The 21,286-nt window shown below is 42.0% G+C and overlaps 1 protein-coding gene across 1 annotated transcript; it reads left to right on the top strand.

Annotated features, from left to right (window-relative positions):
• The first annotated feature begins 2,360 nt into the window (after positions 1–2,360).
• Positions 2,361–20,476, top strand: SNW1 (SNW domain containing 1). The gene is made up of 14 exons (XM_068148660.1): positions 2,361–2,438; positions 3,474–3,627; positions 5,724–5,885; positions 11,997–12,092; positions 12,186–12,292; positions 13,085–13,189; positions 13,283–13,352; positions 14,046–14,111; positions 15,346–15,462; positions 15,812–15,953; positions 17,523–17,619; positions 18,405–18,522; positions 19,511–19,674; positions 19,755–20,476. The coding sequence occupies exons 1-14, from the start codon at positions 2,425–2,427 to the stop codon at positions 19,957–19,959; spliced, it is 1,617 nt and encodes a 538-aa protein (XP_068004761.1). The 5' UTR covers positions 2,361–2,424; the 3' UTR covers positions 19,960–20,476.
• The last annotated feature ends 810 nt before the right edge of the window (positions 20,477–21,286 follow it).

Below are 21,286 nucleotides of genomic sequence, written 5' to 3'. Positions count from 1 at the left end.
CTTTCTCTACAGACCCAACATCTCCTGCAGCACCTTTCCTCCACAGACTCAAACTGTCTTGGGGGGTGAGGGGTGTGGTAAAACAATTCCTTTCCTTTTCTCTCACTTTCTATTTTCTCTCTCTCCCCTTCTGATCCATCCACTTTATTTATGTAATAAATAGTCTAGCTGTTGATATTTTGGCCTCGTTTGTGCTTCTAATTTCACAACACAGGAATGTTCAAAAGAACTGAGTCTCTTTCCCTCTCTGGACTGAGACAGGCCTCCCTCATCCTCCTTCTCTCCAGGCTAAATAACACCAGCTCTCTCAGCTGCTTCTCATAAGCCTTTAGTCTCAAGACCCTTCACCAGCTTTGTTGCCCTTCTCTGAACCTGCTCCAACACCTCAGTATCTCTCTTACACCCTGGTGCTCAGAACTGAACACAGTACTCAAGGTGTGGCTTCACCTGTGCTGAGCACAGTGGCACAATCGCCTCTCTAGTCCTGCTGGCCACACTCTTCCTGATGCAGGTCAGGATGCTGTTGGCCGCCGTGGCCATCTGACCACACTGCTGGCCACCTGACCACAGTGTGGTAGTTTTAGGCTGTGCCTAGAAAATTTTCCACAAGTCTTGAACAGAAAGTGATAGAATGTAAATAAATCACTACTGAATGCAAAAGGAAAATCATGATAAGGTCTAAATAATCCAATTGGTCTGACTAACTTTGTTAGTAGAAACACAGAAACACAGAACTGTAGAGGTTGGAAAAGACCTTTGAGATCATCCAGTCCAACACTCACTCAGAGCTCACAATCCACTATTGCTGCTCAGCAACTGCCACTGAACCACATCCCTCAGCAACACATCCAGGCAGCTTTTAAACAGCTCCAGGGATGGGGACTCCACCACCTCCCTGGGCAGCCTGGGTCAGTGCCTGAGAACCCTTGCTGGGAAGAAATTTCTCCTAATGTCCAACCTGAACCTCCCCAGGCACAACTTGAGACCATTTCCTCTTGTCCTGGCACTTGACCAACCCCCACCTCACTCCAACCTCCTCTCAGGTAGTTGTAGAGAGCAATGAGGCCTCCCCTCAGCCTCTTCTTCTCCAGGCTGAACAATCCCAGGCCCCTCAGCTGCTCCTCAGCAGACCAGTTCAAGGCCCTTCCACCAGCTTGGTTCCTCTTCCAAGCAGCTGAGGTGGTGATATGAAACCACTCAACTCTGCTCTCACTAGTGGTTTGTATAAACTTTCAGTTTCCTTCTCTCTGGCAGATACTAGCTACTGCTTCTGCTGGCTTTCTGACCTTGAATGCATTCTTGTTGTGGTTAAGTACTAATAGCAACTCTCTGCTTTTTTCCTTTCTCTCTCTTGTCCTGTGTACAGGGGGGAGGGAAGGGAGCAGGGAGGGGGAAGCTGTTGGTAACTCCCTGGTTTTGTCCAAGGGGGTTATTGTGTTGTTTATAAACTGTAAATACCTGTAAGTATTTTGTGCATATGCATTGCATTCCGTATTTCTGGATTGTAGGTTTGCTTGTAAGTGAGTTTCATTTGTTTTCAACTGAGCTAGTCTGGCAATTTGGGAGGGGGGTGGTGTAATTTCAACCCACCACATTAATCCAGCTGACCATCAACATCCTCAGGTCCCTTTGTGCCAGGCAACTTTCCAGCCACTCAGCCCCAAGCCTGTAGTGTTGTATGCAGTTGTGATCAAACTACAGGACCCAGCACTTGGCCTTGAAGCCTGTATGGTTGGCTGCAGCCCCTGAATCCAGCCTGTCCAGGTCCTTGGGAAGAGCCCTCCTACCCTCCCAACAGATGAACATTCCTCCCTAACTTGGTGTGATGTGCAAACTTACTGAGGGTGTTCTCAAACTCCTCAAGATCACTGATATTGATGTGTCGTTCCTACTAAAGGATCAGTATTGCTCTTGCTCCTGCTCTTCTCGTATGATGTTCTCGGGATTGGGCCATTTCCACTGTGTTCATCTCCTCTGGCCAAGAGGCCAGGAATGCCTGAGGAAGATGTCCAAGCGGGCCAAACATGCAATACGGGAGATACCCTGCATGTTGGCTGGGGCGGGTTCGTTAGATTGTGGCCGTCAGACGGCAGATCCGGGCCCGTGGTCGCGGGACCGCACAGCTCAGCCGTCTGCCAGGCCCGGGAGTGGCTGTAACCTCGCCACCAGCCTGTACGGACGCAGCCCCTTCTTCAGTCCTGTGCGCCCCGGAGCAGGCAGCGGCCCCAACGGCCCTCAGCGCCGCGGAGGCGGAAGAAAGACATTTCCCGCCGGACCTTGCATTGGCGCGCGTCAGCGTCCGCGCCACTCCCCCTGCCGTCCCAGCTACCCACGGCGGGGCTGGGCGCATGCGCAGCTGCCGTTATATCCCACAACTCCCCTCCGCTGCGGCCTAGTTCGTGAGAAGACGACGGAGGCGGCAAGATGGCGCTTACCAGGTAGGTCTCCCTGGCACTGCTCGGCCTGCTTGGGGTGACTGATCTCCTGGGTTTGCATACAGCTTCCCAGCGACTGTGCGAGGTTCCGGCTCACGAGAACCTCGCCTGGGGATGCTCCTGGAGAGAGCACTGCGGGGCCGCTGCCTCTCCTGGTGGAGGGGCCTCTCCTAGTCGGGCCACCAGCCGGATAGTAGGCTAGGCCAGGCCGCGGTCTGAGGGAGGGCCGTGTCGGGCCGCGTCCTGCTTTTGTCACGTCTTGGTGGGAGTGGGTGTTCGGGACTGCCGCTGGTTAGGGGCTTTGTCTCCGCGTGTTTTCTGCGCAAAGAAGGAGCGCATCTCCGCTTCGGCCGGAGGTGATCGGGTCCCCGAGGGTTTTGTCGAAGTTCCCTTGCCGTGAGGGAAGGCGACAAGTCTTTGTTACAAGCTGTTGCCGTTCATCGCAAGGCTCAGGAGTCTAATTTCAGTGGCTGTTCCAGAATGCAGATGTTTCCGGAGGTGGACACTTCCTTAATAAACGCATAAAAAGGACTCTGTAATCTAGACGAGCTGGAAATGGGAAGTCAAGAAATTGCGAATTAGTTTCTTAACTTTGGCCGGGAGCTATGTGATGTTAAGGAGGGAGGTTGTTGTGTCTCCTTGTGAGCATTTGCTCTGTGGGAAAAGAAGGGCGACTTGCTGGCACTAGTCCGTAGCGGTGGAAAGAGTACAGAGTCACATGTAATGTTCCTGTCGGTTAATGGGCACTGCCACACTCGTGTTCAGACGGGATGTGAATGTGGATGCATTTAGCATCAGTTTTTATAGGAATCTTCCAGCTGAAACATCGCACGTTGTTTTTGTCCTACTGCTCTCAGGTTTATGAATGCAGTACTCCAGTTTCTTAAATTTTCTTAATCTGTATAGAGTGATTGTAGAGAAAGTAATAATTTAGCAGTAGACTGAAGCCTAGTTGAATGTTACCAAATGAATTTATGATAATTAACTTGCTGTGTGTTTGTTTTTTTCTTTCTTTCCTGTCTCTCTGGGCATATGCAGTTTTTTGCCAGCTCCAACTCAGCTTTCTCAAGACCAGCTAGAACTGGAAGAAAGAGCAAGAGCTCAAAGATCTAGGCAGACTGCTCTAGTCTCATCACGAAGGGAACCTCCCCCCTATGGTTACCGGAAAGGATGGATACCACGGGTCCTAGAGGTAGATACTAAATTCATGCTGTAGTAGTGTGTCTGCTAATCAGAAGAGAAAGAGTGTATTTTCAGGAGTAGAAATAAACTCTTAAGCATCTTGAGCATAGCTCAGAAGTGTGCAAAGCTATACCATGTGTGTTATATCCATCCAAACTGCTTAATATATTCTGGTTTTGGGGGAAGTTGTTGTAGTTCACCAGATTGTCATCGAAGGTTTAAGCAAAGAGGATGGTATAAGGATTCTTCCCTTTGGAGATTATGTTGCAATATGGAAATACACTTGTGGTATTTCCAATTTGCAATGTGTCAATGCAAGGATCCTCTGAGAGGCATTTATATTGTTTTTCTGTCATTTGTTAAATATTCCTTCCAGATTTTGTCTGGAATAAGTGAAGGTGAGTATAATCAACAAAGAGAACACTCTTGTATTCTGCTCTTAACACCAGATAGCTGAAGTTGGAGCAGAAGATCGTTAGGGTTGGAAGGAAAATTAAAAATTACCACAGACTCGAAGTATGGCAGAAGGCTGTTGGACAGTGTTGTCTGTGTTTAGTTGTAATCCCTGCTGGTTTAACTTAATTTCAACTGGAAATGTTAAAAGGTAGAAGGGAAAATACAGACACGTAGCTCCGATTAGAAAACTGGTTTAGTATATTTTCTGACTGTGAGACAGGACCTTGCAGATTTCAAAATGTTTGACAATAATGCCTGAGACCTACACTGATGAGTCACAGGCCAGTGCTCTCAGGACAAGGCACACTGTTGTGGTTTTGCTACAGTATTTTGTGTATGATCCTTCATTGTTCTCAAATCCTGATTTCATGAGGTATTAACAGCCTTGCCCTTATTTGAGTCTCAGTTTCGTGAAGATGGATCCAGCATTGTGCCATGGTGATCCATCAGTACTAGATAGGGTGACTTCAAATAGTAGTTCCAGTGGTTCTCTAAAAGAAAACCTCTTTATGTAGGTTCAGCGTTTGATAAAGCATATGTTAAAGATTGTGCCTTTATTACATGCAGTGTAGAGTTCCCTCACTACACTAGTGATTACTCAAGTTAATATTTTAGTACTTACTCTATCTTGACAAGGGACTGACTTCTTTTGGCTAGTACTTGAACCTTGGTTCTGTAACTAAACGTTGACTGTGGGACACCCAGTGAAAGACATTTAAACTGGAGCTATATTTCAGTGAACACTTAAATATGGCATAGGCCTGTTCTTTGAAAGTATTCTCCTCATTCATTCTAGCCTCAGACTACATTCTGTTGCAGTGGTGTTAACTACTTGGTCACATGGTGAGCATGGAGATAGTTTAGTCTGTTTTGTTATCAGACTCCATGTGAGTAGTGCCATTGCAGCAGAGGGAGGGGGTGATAGGGTGATACTCATGCTTCTTTGAGCAGAGGCCTTCTCTGAAGAATTGCATTTGAGAACATATCCTGAAGTTGGTGCATGAATAGTATCAATTCGTTGTGACTGCTTGGTGTTGCTGTGTCAGGATGGTCTGCTTTAAGTAGTTTGTTATCTGTCCATTAAATGCTTTTACAGCAATACATTGAATGAGAGAGGAAGGAAACTCTAAGAAGGCTGGGCTGTTGCATGCTGGCCCACTTTGCTGTGTGTCCATAGGTCAGAGTAGGGAAGGAGGATAGCCTGCTCTTCATACCATTGTAATGCTACGAGCTGCAGGCTTTGAAAGCAATGGAAGGCTTTTTTAACTTCATTATGATGTGAAAAGCAACAAATAGCCAGTAGCCAATCCAAAAACTTTCATAATTTCAGTATTTCCACAGTTCCTTTATTACAGAAGGTAAGCTTTTGAAAGTATAATAAAAAATTTGTATATTAATTAAAAATACTTAATTATGTGCTGTTGGTAGGATTGTAGTGCCTGTGCATTCCAGTCACTTGATATGAGCTGTTGCTTTGTGCAGGGAACAATTGCTACAAGATGTCCATGCACTTCAGGGTCTTTTAATAAGTGTCAGTTCTATAGTCCATTATTCTCTTACCAGCTGAAATAAAGTTACTAGAGTATTCTGACAAGGTTTAAATTTGTTTTTCTTGTATTTCAATCATTCAGTACTTTTTCTTTTGTCTAGGATTTTGGAGATGGGGGTGCATTCCCAGAAATTCATGTGGCCCAGTACCCATTGGATATGGGCCGGAAGAAGAAAATGTCCAATGCTTTGGCTGTTCAGGTGGATGCAGAAGGAAAAATCAAATACGATGCAATTGCTCGACAAGGACAATCAAAGGACAAGGTAATGCTTCTTCAGATGTGGAGACTGGCATGTATACCTGGAAAAGTTGTATTTGCATGTACTTAAATTCCTTGGTCTGGCATTAGCCAAGGGGTTTGTGTAGTGTTTTCTTAAACTTTAAGAACTGAACCAAAGAATTTTGACTGAGATCACTGTGTGATCTTCTGTTACTTAATTAAAAAGTAGGTGGAAATGGTGAGAGTTGCTACACAAAACTTAGGCTGTGCTTTTGAGAAAGGGACAGTTACTGGAACACTCTGGCTGAATGTTTTGGTGAGATAATGAAAACAAAGATAAGTCTAAACTAATTTCATTGGTAGATTGGTAGAATGCAATTTTAAATGTTTAGCTTTAGTTCAGTTTGAATCTCAGTCAGTACAGTCTGTCTTTTTCAGTCTGTCTGTCTGCAGTCTCTCTGAGCAACAGCTGTGCAGTTGACCTTGAATTAACTGAGCTAACCAGATAAGAAACCAATTCTGGCATATGCTTTTAGCTAACAGAATTTCCTCCTTAATAATAACCTTTTCTCTCTCTAACCCTTTTTGGGAAAAAAGGGAGGTAGGGGTAGAAGAGGGGGTGCGGGGTGGGGGGGGACCCTCCTGGCTGGAGGAGGGAAAATTTTTTGCTATATTACATTCTTTGCTGTATATTTGTGTAAATATTGTATATATATAAATCTGAATTTCATCCTGCTTGTAAATATAGCTTATTCATATCTTTGCTTTTCTGACTGGGTTAGCCATGGTTTCTTTGTGTGTGTGGGAGAACTGAACTTTCTCTCACTACCACACAGCAGCTTTCCTTAGAGAGCTTTCCAGTGGAGAAACTGAAAACAGGCCTGATGACAGGCAGCCTCGTTTCAGTGTGTATTGGGAGGACAAAAAGACAGAAAACGCAGTTCAGCTTTTAGAACACTACACCTAGTATCCTACTAACTTAACATTGGATGCTTCTGGCTGTTTTCAGTACTGTTGGGTGCTCTTTTCTTTCTTAATTGCTGCAGAAAGTATAGCCAGTAGTTACACTTCACACTTTTTTCGTTAAGCTCAGTGATGTCAGGATTCTCATCTGCTTTAATGGGAACCAGCTTCGGTTTCCTGTATACAGTAGTCTCTCTGCAAACAAAGAGGTGACACTATCTTGATGCCTTTACTAGAATTGAGGAGACCACTTTGAGGAGTCTGCCTTTTCAAACGTGACAGTGGACGACATAAAAAGTTGAATTCCCTTAAGCAGGTATTGGAGGCTGGAAAACTGTGCTATACCAAGTGTATGACCAGCTGCTTCTTCTAGCAGGCATCTGCTGTAAAGAACAGAGTAACACAAAGGAAAAAAAGAGGGTTAACTACGAAGGGTGTTTCAGTTGATAGATAGGAATAGTTTTCAAAGTCATTTGACTTCTGCTTTGGTTTGGGATGCCGTAAAAGCTTTTGGTATGCAATGCCTCATGCCTTACTGCAAATGAGGAAGTGGGGAACCTATCTGAACAGAAAAGCAAACAATGAAGCTTAAATTTTAAAACAAAAAATAGGGTGAGCATTCCAAGAATATCAGGGGAGATCTTTCTTTTTAAAACAAATCATATTTTTCTGTTGTGGTGGTTTGAAACTGATCCTACAGTTGCCAAAGTTGCAGAAAGATAATACCTGTAGGGTGGTTTTTTAATTAATACTCTGTTGAGTGTCAAAAAAGTTGTCACACCAAGCATATCCTTATCCTATGCAGTGTAAGTTACTGCAGTACCTTTGGAAAAAGGAGTTAAAATCAGTCTCCATGCTCTCATGTGGTAGAAAGCAGTCAGACTAAACAAACAGCAGCAGTGGCAAGATTTTATTGAAGGGACTTGCATTGGGGTTCTGTAGTCTCTTGAATTATTTAAGAGGAGGGTGGTAAAATATTAATTACAATGAAAGGGGCTTGGGACTAAATTTTTGATACCTGATAACCAAATCATACTACAGAGAAATTTGAGTTATCCCAAAGCATAAAAAATTGGAGCAGATTAGTAGAAAAGTAAAAGTAGTGATTTTGGGGGGAAGATGCAGGGCAAGGGGGAGTGGGGGTGGGGGTTGAGAAAGTGTTGTTAAATCCCCACTTTTATGACTTGTCAAATATATCTTTACTTACCTGTAGGATAAGATTTACCTTTTATATAACAGAACTGCTCGGACTGGGGTCTGAGTGTATTTGAAAAAGAACTAGAAATTATAGTAGGCTTTAAGCAAAAATGACTGATCTTTTTCTGTGCCTCATTTGGTTCAGAGTTAGGAAAATAGTTAGAACAGGTAAAGTTAAATTTAATCTGTTAATATTTGACATTGATTCACTGTTTGATTCATGAAGAGCTGTACCAGCATTCATTAACTTCCCATATGGCATCCATGTTGAAGCAGTATTACTCTATTTTTGTAGCCATACTTTAGCAGAATGGAAGACATGTTGGTTTTTCCAAATCTGGACTCTGTAGAACTGGAATTACAGTTTTCTAATCCTAAAATCTGCCTTCTTGGTCATCTTGATTCTGATTGCACCCAGCTGGATATAAATGTTGAGAGTAAAGATGAACTATTGTGATTGAAGGAGGAGTAAAACTTGGGAGAAATTAGGTAGTTTGAATCTATTTCACTGGAAGTAGCAGAACTACTATTAATTGATTTGCCTTGCAGGAGAGAGAGAAAGTATTGGCAGAGATGACATAAGGAATAGTTCTTAAGTGATCTGTCCTGAATACTGTGGGGTAATTTCTGTGAGAACTTCTGACAGTAGTGTCAGTAGGATTACATACAGAAGCTTCATTATCCTGAGAGCTGTAGTATTAATTGAAATATTTCTTCAGTCTTAATACTTTTTGCTAAGAGAAATAGTTACTTGGCAGCATGTCAGAATCAAGATTGAGTTTCTGATCCTATTCTATGAGCTACTTCTTCGGTCTGAGTTAAGCAAATTTTGCTTTTGCTACAGTTTATGGATTTTTGAAGTTGAATTTAGTGTTCTGACTTCTTGTAGAGGCAGCAGTTCCATCACCTAGACCCTATATCTGGATGGCTTGTCAGCACTTTCTGCTGTTGCACTGGTTCATTTCTCTTGCATCTGTTCTTTTACATATTTAAAAATACAGTTGCTTCAGATAATTTTCCTTGAAAAATGCTGACCTAAATGAGATAGTCTGACAAGCCTCCTGTTTGGGACTGGCAGGAAGTCTTCTAGTCATGAAGTGCTGGATAGCTTTGAACCTCAATGTGTGACCTCATGGATTCAAGGATGTAATTGTCCGGTTGTCCAGATGAAGGATTTCAGCATTAGCTGGAGATGTGCTTACCTCTTGTGCTGCTATAGGTTTTTCCAATGCTCTCTACTCACACTGCTAAAATAATGCATCAATAATTGATAGGTTTTAGTGAGACTTGTGCTCTGTCCCCTTAATTAGGAAATTAAGGACATTAATTTGCTTCCAGTGTCTTTAAGATGCAAGAGTGAGTAAATATTCCCTTTTCTTTTTGTTTGGTTTTGGTTTGGTTTTCAGCAAAGATGACTTGTCTGTGTGAGTTGGATTTCTTCTCGGTGGCCCAAGGCTGTGACAGAGATATTAAAAGGAGGAGGAGGGGGAAAAAAAATCACAAATCTTTATTTTTCTTTTTTGTAATCAAGATTGTGCATTCAGTTGAAGCATTTGGAAGGAAGGTTCTTCTAGCTCTCTACAATAGTGAGGCCACATCTGGAGTGCTGTGTTGAGTTCTGGGCTCCCCGGTTCAACAGAAATGGGGAACTATTGGAGAGTGTCCAACAGAGTGCCACAAAATTGATAAGGGGCTGGGGTATCTCTCTCAAGGAGAGACTGACAGACCTGGGGCTCTTTAGCCTGGCTGAAGACCAGGAGAGGGTCTTATAATTACATGTAAATATTTAAAGAGTGGGCATCAAGAGAATGGGGCCAGATTATTTTCAGTGGTGCCCAGCAATAGAAGGGGGAACAGGAACAAACTGGAACACAGAAGTTCCACAAAACCTGACAAAACACTTCTTTACCTTGAGGGTGACAGAGCATTGGAACAGGCTGCCCAGGGATGTTGTGGAGTCTCCTTCTGTGGAGATTTTCAAAACATACCTGGATATGTTCCTGAGCAACCTGTTGTAGGTGCACCAGCTTTAGTAGGAGTGGTTGGACTAGATGATTTCTAGAGGTCCCTTCCAACCCCTGCTATTCTTTTACTGTGTGATTTACAGAGAGAGTAGGTCAGTTTCGAAAGGGAACCTGTCACTAGTGACAGAACATGCCAAGAGAACAGGAGTATAGCTTCAATAATCAGAAGTGTGCTTTACTCATAATTGGTGATAGAGCATGGTTTGAGAGCTTATTGCCAATTTTTTTCCTCTGGTGTATATGCCAGGCTTACAACCAAGTAATTGTAATGACTTCTAAAATGTTTTATGCTTCATATGAAGAAACCATTCGTAGACAATTCATTCTGCAATGCTTGATGTTAGCTTCTTGACCTACATGTAGGATTGAGTACTGTACAGGGCTGCTCTGGCTATATAGAATATGTGAATGGGAGGGTTTTGTGTTAAAAGTTAAGATTTTTCTGATAAGACCCTTGTGTCTGTCAGGTGTGTTGTGAGACTGAATGTGAGTGTGTCTAAATCCTGCCATAAGCTGCGGTATCTCGCACAACTAGTTGGGTAAGATGGTTCTTTTTCTCATGGCATGCAGATTTCTAATTGCTGCCCCAGCCTGAGAGGGAATCACATAGCTGAACCAAAATTTGAGAATTTTGTTTCTGCCTAGAAGAGGACTCTGCTTTGCAGTAGCAGTCAAAATGAAATATCTGAAATGCAGGCTGATGCTTCATTTGAAATTTAGTAGATGAAAAGTGGTAGTGGGTGGGCATATGTCAATATCAAACAACCTAAGTCTTCTCTTAAATTAATAAAATATCTCAACATTACTGAAAAGGAGGTAAATATTTAGAAAAACAACACAGTGCAACATCTTTATCTGCTTGTCCTTATGGTCTCAAAACCCAGCTCCAGTTAGAACATGCAACTGTATCAGGTTTATGATGGAGACAAAACTTTTTTGCATTTTCAGGCTGCTCTAATCTATATTATGGATTTCTTCCATGTCAATGCAGCATACCCTTTGTGTGCAGTAATTCAGAGTTTAAATAGTTCATGCATCTCATTTCCACCTCATTGTACTGTAGATCTTAGAGCACCTCTTAGGCTTCTTTTATTTTCTTCTTTGTCTTCTGGGATACGCTGAACTCTTTCAGCATACTTTGTTCTTCATGCAGCAAGACACTTGGATTTAATTACCTTAGAGGAACACTGCTCTTCAGATGCCTTTCAGCATCTGGGAAGCTAGGATATTACTGATGCTACTTCAAATTTTAGGAGTGAAGGGTGAGAAGCTGTAAATGGCTCTTGAATGACAAATTAATGCTGAGGCTAAAGGTCAGTTTCATAGTGGGACACGCACTTAGAATGAACTTGAAATAATAGTTGTAATGACTTTTAACCTTTTGAACTAAGACTTTCTGATGTTGTTTTGTTGGACAAATGGGAAGCATTAATGCAATTTTTTTTCTGCAACCATCTAATACTGTTCTTCCACTGTACTTAACTGTTAGCAGCTGTAAGCCCCAATTTTAGCTGCACATTGTCTGAAGACTGAAGTACCTATATAAGGGAGACTGTCAAGTACAGATTTCTGAATCATTATTTCAAGGAAATAGCAAACAATGAAATTGTAAAAATGTAGCTGCTGGAAAAGTCTTGTGTCAAATTCAGGTTCCCCAAATGAGACCAAAAAATAGTTAAGAAAAAGGAAAAGGCTAGGAAAGGGAAGCAAGAAGCTGGTGTCTACTCCCAGCTCTGAGAGTGATTTATATGATGATGTTCATCAGATTCCTTATTTTCTTTCGTTAAACGGTGTCCTGAGTATATTCTTGTTCTGTGGGAGTCATTGGAGAGTATGCAATTGTAATGCTTTTAGAGTTCTATGCAAGTTTTAATTAGTACCTACAGTATAGTCCAGGTCTGAAAAATGCCTTTTGAGATATGTACTTTTATTCCTATTCACTGACACTAATAAAATACAATGTCTTCCAGGTTATTTACAGCAAGTACACAGACCTTGTGCCCAAAGAGGTCATGAATGTGGATGATCCTGAACTGCAAAGACCAGACGAGGAGGCAATTAGAGAGGTATTACATGCACTGATGTGCCTAGTTGTAAGTGATTATATTGTATGTCTTGCATAGATGACAAGATACATACTGTGGTATCTTTGTCTTCAGATAACAGAGAAGACAAGGGCAGCCTTGGAGAAGTCAGTCTCCCAAAAAGTCGCAGCAGCCATGCCAGTTCGAGCAGCTGACAAACTAGCTCCCGCACAGTACATTCGGTATGTAGTGCTGGGGTGTGTGCAAGGTGGTGTTTTGTATAAAAGGGATTAAAATTGGGGTGTTCCTCAAAATTTCTGCAAACAGATTCCTCTTAAATTCTGTTCTTCTCAAAATAATATGAAACTGGCTTTTATATTTTGAATTACCTCACTAACAAGAACCTAGTTTGAGGTGTGATGAACGTGTCATGAGCTGCGGCACGTTGTGAAGATGTTGCTTTAGCAACAAAATACAGGTTTGTCAGGGAGCACTATTGATGATGCTGCCCTGAAAGCAGTTTTTACTTGAAAGTTTCAAGACAAGGCATCTAAGAAAGTTATTCTCTCATATAAAATGAGCAGTTGGAAATGGAATTACTGGGAAGCTGGTACTCATCTGTGATGATTTTCCACAAACAGAAAAATTACATGGCAGGGTTAGACTTGGCCTGAGGTGAATTCTGAGGAAAAAAAAATGTGAAGTTGTTCTTAAATAACCACTAAGTACTCACCTGGGATTCACACATAGGTAAAGACTATTGTGGCATCCTCTGTGTACTCTATTAGTTTCTTCTACTTCAGAATTTGGGCTGAAAATGGGGAATATAGCCCCAGGGAGACAGATTCTGTGTGGTGTAATTGACTCTCTGCATTCAGTCCGGTATCCTCTGTGCAGTTAACCTGCTCCTGGCATTCACAGTGGCAAAGTCTTAAACTGGTGTGGGTAAACTGAAAATGCAGAATAAAAATGGTGTTGGACAGGGAGTATCTAGCTGTATGCAGAGAACTGGACACTTGGATTGTTTTATTCAGGTACACACCATCTCAGCAAGGTGTTGCCTTCAACTCTGGAGCAAAACAGAGAGTTATTCGGATGGTGGAAATGCAAAAGGATCCTATGGAGCCTCCAAGATTTAAGTAAGTATACAAAACTTCTTCATGGCAGATAGAAGATTCTGAAGTGTATTTCCACACAGCATGCTGACTGTAAATATTTTCTTAATTGTTCAGAATTAATAAGAAGATTCCACGGGGACCACCTTCTCCTCCGGCACCTGTAATGCACTCTCCTAGTAGGAAGGTATGAAATGCCATAGCTGTTCTCAGTTTTAAATTCTGGATGGGTTCACAAGTGCAACTTCCATGTAGCTCATTTCTCTGTACCTTCTTAGTGTTTTTTTGATGTGATGTTAAGTGCTAGTCAATGCACAGGGCAGTTGTTTTGGTTTTTTTGTTTGAGCAGTTCTGAAAGTAGCTGTCTTCCCATGCACCTTGTCAAAGGTTGAGTAGATTTCTCACACATTATGTGCAGGGCTGCATTGCTGGATTTGTTCATGACACGGATGAGTTGGCTGAGGCTTTAGCATTGGTACACTGACACTGCTTTTGGACAGCACTACAAGCTAATCCTTAACACTAATTTGTGTTATCAAGGATTAGTTCCTCCTGAGAGATGTGTGTTCATCAGTTTCCTGCAACTCAAACTGCCAGTAGAAGTGCAAAAGTTATAAGGCTGGCTGTGATTTAAGGCCTGTGTGAAGAAACTTAAGAGGTTGGTTGAAAATCTGTTGTGACTTCATTCAGTGCTGGCGAAGGTACAGTGCAGCAAATAGCGTCTTACCGCCGCTAGAAGCATTGGGGGTTTTGTAGCAATGGTCTGAACTTTGTGCTGTGATTTATTCCAGTAGTTTCATAGCTGCATTTGAGAGAGAAACCACTATTTCTTTCTGCTATAAATCTAAAGATTGCTTTTTGCTTTTTCTGTTAAATCCAGATGACTGTGAAGGAGCAGCAAGAGTGGAAGATTCCTCCATGCATTTCAAACTGGAAAAATGCAAAGGTAATTAAGTTGTCATAAATCGATCTTCCTAGTGTTACACCCTGCTGGGGGACTTCTGTGAGTGATATAAGCTTGAATAATAATGAATTTAAACCTCTTGAGTTAGGTAAACTGGCTGCTTCCAGCATGGAGAATGCATGACTGTACTCTGTGTTTCTCCCTGGCACATAAGGCTTGTCGAATTGACAGGAGCATAGAAATGAGAGAGAATATATTGATTATGCATTTTGAGAGCTAAAAAAGGCATTAGTTAATACCCATAATAATGCAATGCAAGGACTCTGAAACTAAAGTTTATGGAGATCAAAAAGTAAGGTCATCTAAACTGAAAAAGGGAAGGGCAATTTATAGAGAACCAATCATGTTTCTTTTTAATACTGCAGTCCCAAGTTTGTGGAAAGTACCATTTGCTTCATTCTTTCACTAATTAGATTTCATCACTGGTTTGCTTAGCTGTTTTCATTCCTTGTTTGAGTAGGTATGTCCTACTTTGATTTTTATCAGCCAGTGAGTTTATATTCAGAGAGAAGGAAGAATTGATGATTTGCTGCACTAATTGGTCTAATCATTCTCAAACTTAGCAAGCTGCTGTTGTGAAGCAGCCTTCCCAAAGAGAGGAGGGAAAAGCTGCATATTTGGATGCTGGGTTTTTGTTAAGATTTTTTTTTCCCCTACCCCAACACAGCTGTAGAACTAGGTCTGATGCTAATTAGTGGATCAAATTTTAGGTTACAGATGCTAAAACCAAAGCAGATTTTTTTTAGAGCTCATTAAAGAATCTTAAAATGTCATCTATAGGTAATTTTTGGTTTCAGCTCTTGAGAGCAAAATTGGTATGTTGTTTCTTATATTGTGGCAGCTTTGCCCTGTCTCATTTTGAATCAGCTCTTAACAGGTATGAAAACAGATTAGGGAAACCAATTTTTAAGCACAAATGGTAAAAGAGCTCAGAGGCTGGGGGAGTTCTTGTCTGTAGTTCTTAACACAAAGCAAAGACTATAACTGAGTTAAAGGGAAATTGTGATTCAGACTTGGGGGCTGTGTAGAATTGGAGCAAATCTTAGGACTGCCTGGTATGAATTTGAAGCCAGTTATAAAGGAGGTCCATTGAGGCATATTAACCATGGGCTCCGAGTTCTCTGTGTGTGTTTTCTTATAAAATAAACATCATAATGGTTGCTATTACAAATAATACTGGTTTCTGTGACAAACTGACTTTCTGTTTCCACTGTAGGGTTACACCATTCCATTAGATAAGCGTCTGGCTGCGGATGGCAGAGGATTGCAGACAGTTCACATCAATGAAAACTTTGCTAAGCTTGCTGAGGCTCTCTATATAGCTGACAGAAAGGTCAGTTTTAAACTCTTGTTCCATGTGGTTTTACCCTCTTTGAATGTTTAGTTTCCTTAAGAAAAATCAACCATGAATAGATTATCATTTGTTCACTTGTCCTGCTTCTTAGCTAACTTAAGACATAAAGTCTTACCCCCAGTGCCTTAGAATCAGTGGTTCATGTGGGTTTAATTATTAGAAGCTGTGGGACTTACTTTGCAGCTCTAGCTGCTATGGCTGTTTGGCTTTGACCTTCCTCTTTGTGGCTTGATTCTTGCCCTGTATGCTGGATGACTCCATTACACAAGATCTGCTTGCATCCCAGGTGCTACCTTTGTGTCTTTTTAACTGTATCTTATGTGTGCAGGCTCGGGAGGCAGTAGAGATGCGTGCCCAGGTGGAGAGGAAGATGGCACAGAAAGAAAAGGAGAAACATGAGGAAAAGCTCCGAGAAATGGCTCAGAAAGCCAGGGAAAGAAGAGCAGGGATCAAAACTCATGTTGAAAAAGGTATGTTTCTTTGTTCCTCAGATGCTGTGGCATTTTCTGGCACCCTATGAAGTGTGGGCTTGGTGAAGTAACCTGATTTCTAATCATGGCATCTGTTCTTCAAGTCTTCATGTGATCAGCCACTGAATTTGATTAATTCACTAGCTGGTTTGATGGCATTTGGGTTTGAACGTCACAGCAGTGTGTCAGTGTATACAGATTCAGGACACTGTTAAGAATTTCAGAGGGTGTTGGGCTTTTGGGGTTTGTATGGTTTTTTGAAGAAGCTTGTGGCAACTTTGTTTACAAGAACTGATCCATCTTTTAGGTTTTCAAAGATGGTAATGGCACCATTCTTGCAGACTGGTCTTGCAGAACTGTAGTTCTGTCAATAACTAGGCCCAAAAGCCATTAATGAATTGATAACCCTTATGGTCTGACGTTTTGATTGAAATGACGCTTTCAAGATCAAGATGCTGAACTTCCAGAGCAGTTATGATCAGTCTAGAGGGTGGAGGATGTAATCATAAAATGTCAAGTCCTGGATCTGGGAAATGCTAAACCTCTTCCCAATAGGCTGGCAACTGACTGGCTGGAGAGCCACTCTGTTGGAAAGGACCTGGAAGTCCTAGTGGACAGTATGCTAAACATAAGCCAGCAGTGTGCCCTGGCAGCAGTAATGCAAGGGGCATGCTAAGATACAGCTGCAGAAGTGTAAGCAGCAGGTCAAGAAATAACCATTTCCTTTTACTGGTGACCTGTTGGACTGCATCTGGAATACTGTGTGCAGTTATGAGCCCCTAGGTAAAATACAGACATGGATTTATTAGTGTGAGTTCAGTGGAGGGCCCTCAGAATGATGAGGGGTCTAGAGCATCTGGGTTGTCAGGAGATGCTGAGAGAATGAAGCATTTTCTGCCAATAGAAGGTGCGGGTTTGTGGGCACCTAATGGGAGCTTTCCCATATCTATAGAGAGCTCAAAGCTCTTCACTAAACTGCACAGTGAAAGAATGAGACAGTGGTCAGAAGTTGAAGCAGGAGATTCCAATTACATGTGAGGAGACCAGTGTTCATCATGAGCACAAGCAGCAGTGGAACAGGTTGCCCAGGGAGTCTGGCAGACTCTATCCTTGGATGTTTTCCCCACCTGCACAGGGAAAGCCCTGAGCAGCATAGTTTGTATTTAGCATTGATCCAGTTCTCAGGAGGAGGCTGAACTAGACTCCCTTCCAGTTGTTCTTTGATACTGACTCATGGAATGATCTTCAAAGCACTTAGATGCCTGTGTGTTTGAATGGTATTTTCATAGTATAAAAGCATGATATAATGATCTGTAGGTGTTTCAGGATATTAATTCCTAGCTGGACATGTGTTTCCATTTCCTAGATTGAAAACTGAGGAAAACATAGTTGTTGGCTAGGTCTGCTTGTCAAGGGCAGTTAATTACTTGTGGCATAAGAAAGCTGTGGGTTTCCATGTGTTCAAGTTGTTGAAAAATGCTGTAAAAGAGTCACTGTGCCAACATCTGTGGCTTAGTCAATTCAAACCTAAAAAAATTGTCTATAATGAGTAATCTTGGATTTGTTCAGAGGATGGAGAAGCCCGAGAAAGAGATGAAATTAGACATGACCGGCGCAAAGAGAGGCAGCATGACAGAAATCTTTCCAGGGCAGCCCCTGACAAAAGGTGAGTCACAAAAAAAGCTGCTTTACTCCTGTACTGGCACTGGCTTTCCCTCCTGTTAACTGGGCTTCCTTTTGCTTGATGTCAGTGCCTTACTGGTATGAAGCACTGTCATTCATTGTATGAAATGGTATTTGCTGTGTTAGTGCACCGCAGTACTCCCGTCTAAATTTACAATCTTCCAGATTGATGGAGGAAGGGTGGGGGGAGGAGATTTTTGGGCTTGGGTGGGTTTTCTTTTAGCAGAACTTCAGTATATTCCTGTTTAATTAACATGTTGACAGCAAAGGCTGAAACCTGGATTGTATAACTTGAGACCAGAGTATCAGTAGTGGCTGTGTTTTTTGAAGCCGTTCCTTTTGAAGTAAGCTTAGATTTATGCATGCAGGGTGAAGTATCTTGTTTGCCCAGGCTAGTGATATTTCTGAGCACAAATGGTTTCTGGAGGCTTAAAATCTTTAATATCTTCAAATTAGATTGCTTGGCCTTCCCAGGATATAATTACACTGATTCTTGCAAAAAAACAAATATGACATTTTAGACCAAGTCAGCTTGATGTAAATTGCAGATAGTGGAGAGCAAATTTAAATGTCATGCCCAGCTGAACATAACTTTCCCAAATGTTTCCTTTGCCAGGAGACAAATCTTAAATGTTACCCAGTAAGGAAGGGCAACAGTCAAATATGGCTTCTGAGGAAAATGTTAGTAGCTAGTGCAAGATCAAGTTGCAGCTGAGTATGTCAACAAATATTACTAACTGACTTAATAACTTGAAATTTTTAATTCAGGTCAAAGCTGCAGAGAAATGAGAACAGAGATATCAGTGAAGTTATTGCCCTAGGAGTACCCAACCCCAAGCCATCCAATGAAATCCAATATGACCAGAGGCTATTCAACCAAAGCAAGGTAAAAATACCTGTCCACAGCTGAGTAGCTTTCTATGAAAACATGCTCATCCTTCCTTAGTGGCTATGCCCAGAATACTAAGGGGACCCTGTTTTTTGGGCTGGTGTGGATTCACTCTGAACGAGCCTTCTATATTAATTGGCTTGTTGATCTACTTTATCCATAGCTGATGCAACAGAAAAGGAATATTCTGAATGTGTAACTAAATTCAAGGGGTTTTGGTTTGTGTTTTTCCTCACTGGGGAGCAGGAAGAGGCTATTTTGCCTTCAAGCTGCAGTGACCTCACTTTCTTTTGTACAAATGTACTGACTGGATAAGGGAAATCTCTGAGAAGCCAGTAACTAGTTTCTATTCCCATTGCTGCTTGTGTTAACTATAGCCTCAGAAGGATTTTTAACAGCAATGTTTGTTTTTCCTGAACTTGATGCTATTCAGAGATGAAAAACCTAGATTAGGCTTCAGAAAATCACTGAATAGACTGGCAGTTTGTCAATCATTTTTTCACATCTCCAGTGAAAGAGTTGCAGGCCAAAGGGAAAGCTGATGAATCAAAAGTGAACAAGCTGGCACTTCTGCTTGCACAGAAGTCTGTCATCTGTATCAACCAGCTTAAATCATGTGTTCCAGAGATTCTGAATAACATTCATTTCTGTATGGTTGCACTTGGCTATTCTAGACAGCTGTACTTGCAAGGAAGACCTGAAACGATTCATTATTCTGTAATTACACGGCCTGTAATCCTGCCCGGCACTTTCTGGAAAAGTGGTCCTGGCTGAGGCTTGCAATGATTGTGTCATGGTCTCTGGACTTAATCCCAGACCCATTCATATTCTGATTACATGCTTGAACTAATTTGAAATAGATAGTAAATCGCACAGTACCATTTTGTGCATTTGTGACCCCATCAGTGTATCTTGATGTTAAAATGAATTAGCAGAAGTTTTGCAGACTCCTTTGTGCTACACTGCTGCTCTTTCTTCTTCACAGGGTATGGATAGCGGCTTTGCTGGAGGAGAGGATGAAATTTACAATGTTTATGACCAGCCGTGGAGAAGTGGCAAGGATATGGCCCAAAATATCTACAGACCAAGTAAAAACCTGGATAAGGACATGTATGGTGATGACCTAGAGACTCGAATAAAGACCAACAGGTAAGAAAATAAAGTTAAGCAGTATTATTGATAAGCACTTTGAAGAGACAATCAGCTGAGTATCACCTCTTCTTTTGCAGGTTTGTCTCTGAAAAAGAGTTTTCTAACTCAGATCGTAACACAAGAGGGAGGGGCCGAGATGGACCAGTTCAATTTGAAGAGGATCCCTTCGGTTTGGATAAGTTTCTGGAGGAAGCCAAGCAACATGGTGGATCTAAAAGGCCATCAGATAGCAGCCGTCCTAAAGAGCATGAACATGACAGCAAAAAGAGGAGGAAGGACTGAATGCCTCTGCTCCTGGAAATGGACTACAAGCTTGGACTTGACACCAGGCAGTTTTAATACCAGGTGTATAAACATGGTAATGCAGCAGTTCATGACTCTTGTGTGGATGTTTATACACACAAATTGCTCTGCACAGGACAGCTGCCCCTGGAGAGTAGAGGAAGTGAGACCACTTTGAAACATTTCACAGGAGAATTTTTCTTTAGCAAGTGCTCTGACTTTGATTCCCTGTTGCCCAGCATCTCGGGGTAAGAATGTAGCCCCTTCCTACAGCTTTAGTGTTTGTGGGTAGCTTTACTTCCTCTCTTAAAAGCTTTCCTGCTGTATATAACTATGGTCTTATGCTGTAGTGGATGTGAGGGAGTTTGGTTTGGTGTTCCTTTAGTGAGTCTGTACAGTTCGTTGGAAGAAGGGACGAAAACAGCTGTATTTGTTTTAAAACCAAACATTCATAGTTTCTCAATCTTTATTTTTGTTTCTTTACACTTAGTGAAATAAAGCTTCCTTCCACTGCTCACTCACTTGTATTACTCCTTTGACTGCGTCTTCTCTGAGAGTGCCTTCTGAGCATGAGCTGCAAACAATGGAAATGATTCAAATTAGTTAGGCAAGAAGGTTCAGTATTTTTCACTTCTGGGCTTCTAAAACATTCATAGGGAAGGTAGAAGATGGGTTTATAATGGATTCAGTATTGTAAGCCATAACCATACATGCTAAGCTTCTGCCAGGGAAAGGTGAATATAATTTGCACACTGATTGCTAGTTATGTCAGCAAAATGCACCTTAAAGCTTGTGCATTCAAGTGGAACTAACAGAAGGTAACTGTCTAAACCTATCCTAGAACAGAGTGGGAAGTTTGCATTTTGGAAGAGATTAAGAAAGCTAATGTGGTGGGTTAATGCCTTTTTCTGAAAACAAAAGAAGAAAGCAGGGTGGAGGGCTTGCGGGTCCTTTACACTCCCTGAAGGGCGTCTCCCCCCTGGGAAAGCTGAGTCTGTTCCACTTCCCCCTCCCTGCCCAGCTAGGGTATAAAAAGCAGGACATCATAGCAGTTGGATCTCCTTTTTGGCTCCTGCCTTGCCTCTGCTGGATGAGAGCTACTGCAGCTGCCCTCCTGCTCCTCAGCCACGTGGCCGGACCTGATCCTTTTCCCTGCTGCCTCTGCACCTCCTCAGAGAAAGACTGGTTTAGTATTTTTTTTTCTGTCCCACTCCCATCCATTCGTGTTCCTTGCCCTTGTGAACCTTGTTTTTCCCTGTTATTGTTATATATATATATAAAATTTGAAGAAAAAAATTATTTGCCTCTCTACTTCCAAGCTGACTCC

The sequence above is a fragment of the Melanerpes formicivorus genome, unplaced genomic scaffold, assembly GCF_026170545.1.
Source record: "Melanerpes formicivorus ecotype bairdi unplaced genomic scaffold, bMelFor1.0.p_v2 SCAF_17, whole genome shotgun sequence".
Classification (NCBI taxonomy): Eukaryota; Metazoa; Chordata; class Aves; order Piciformes; family Picidae; genus Melanerpes; species Melanerpes formicivorus.
Note: the sequence above shows the minus strand (reverse complement) of the source record. Positions and strands in the feature narration are given on the sequence as shown.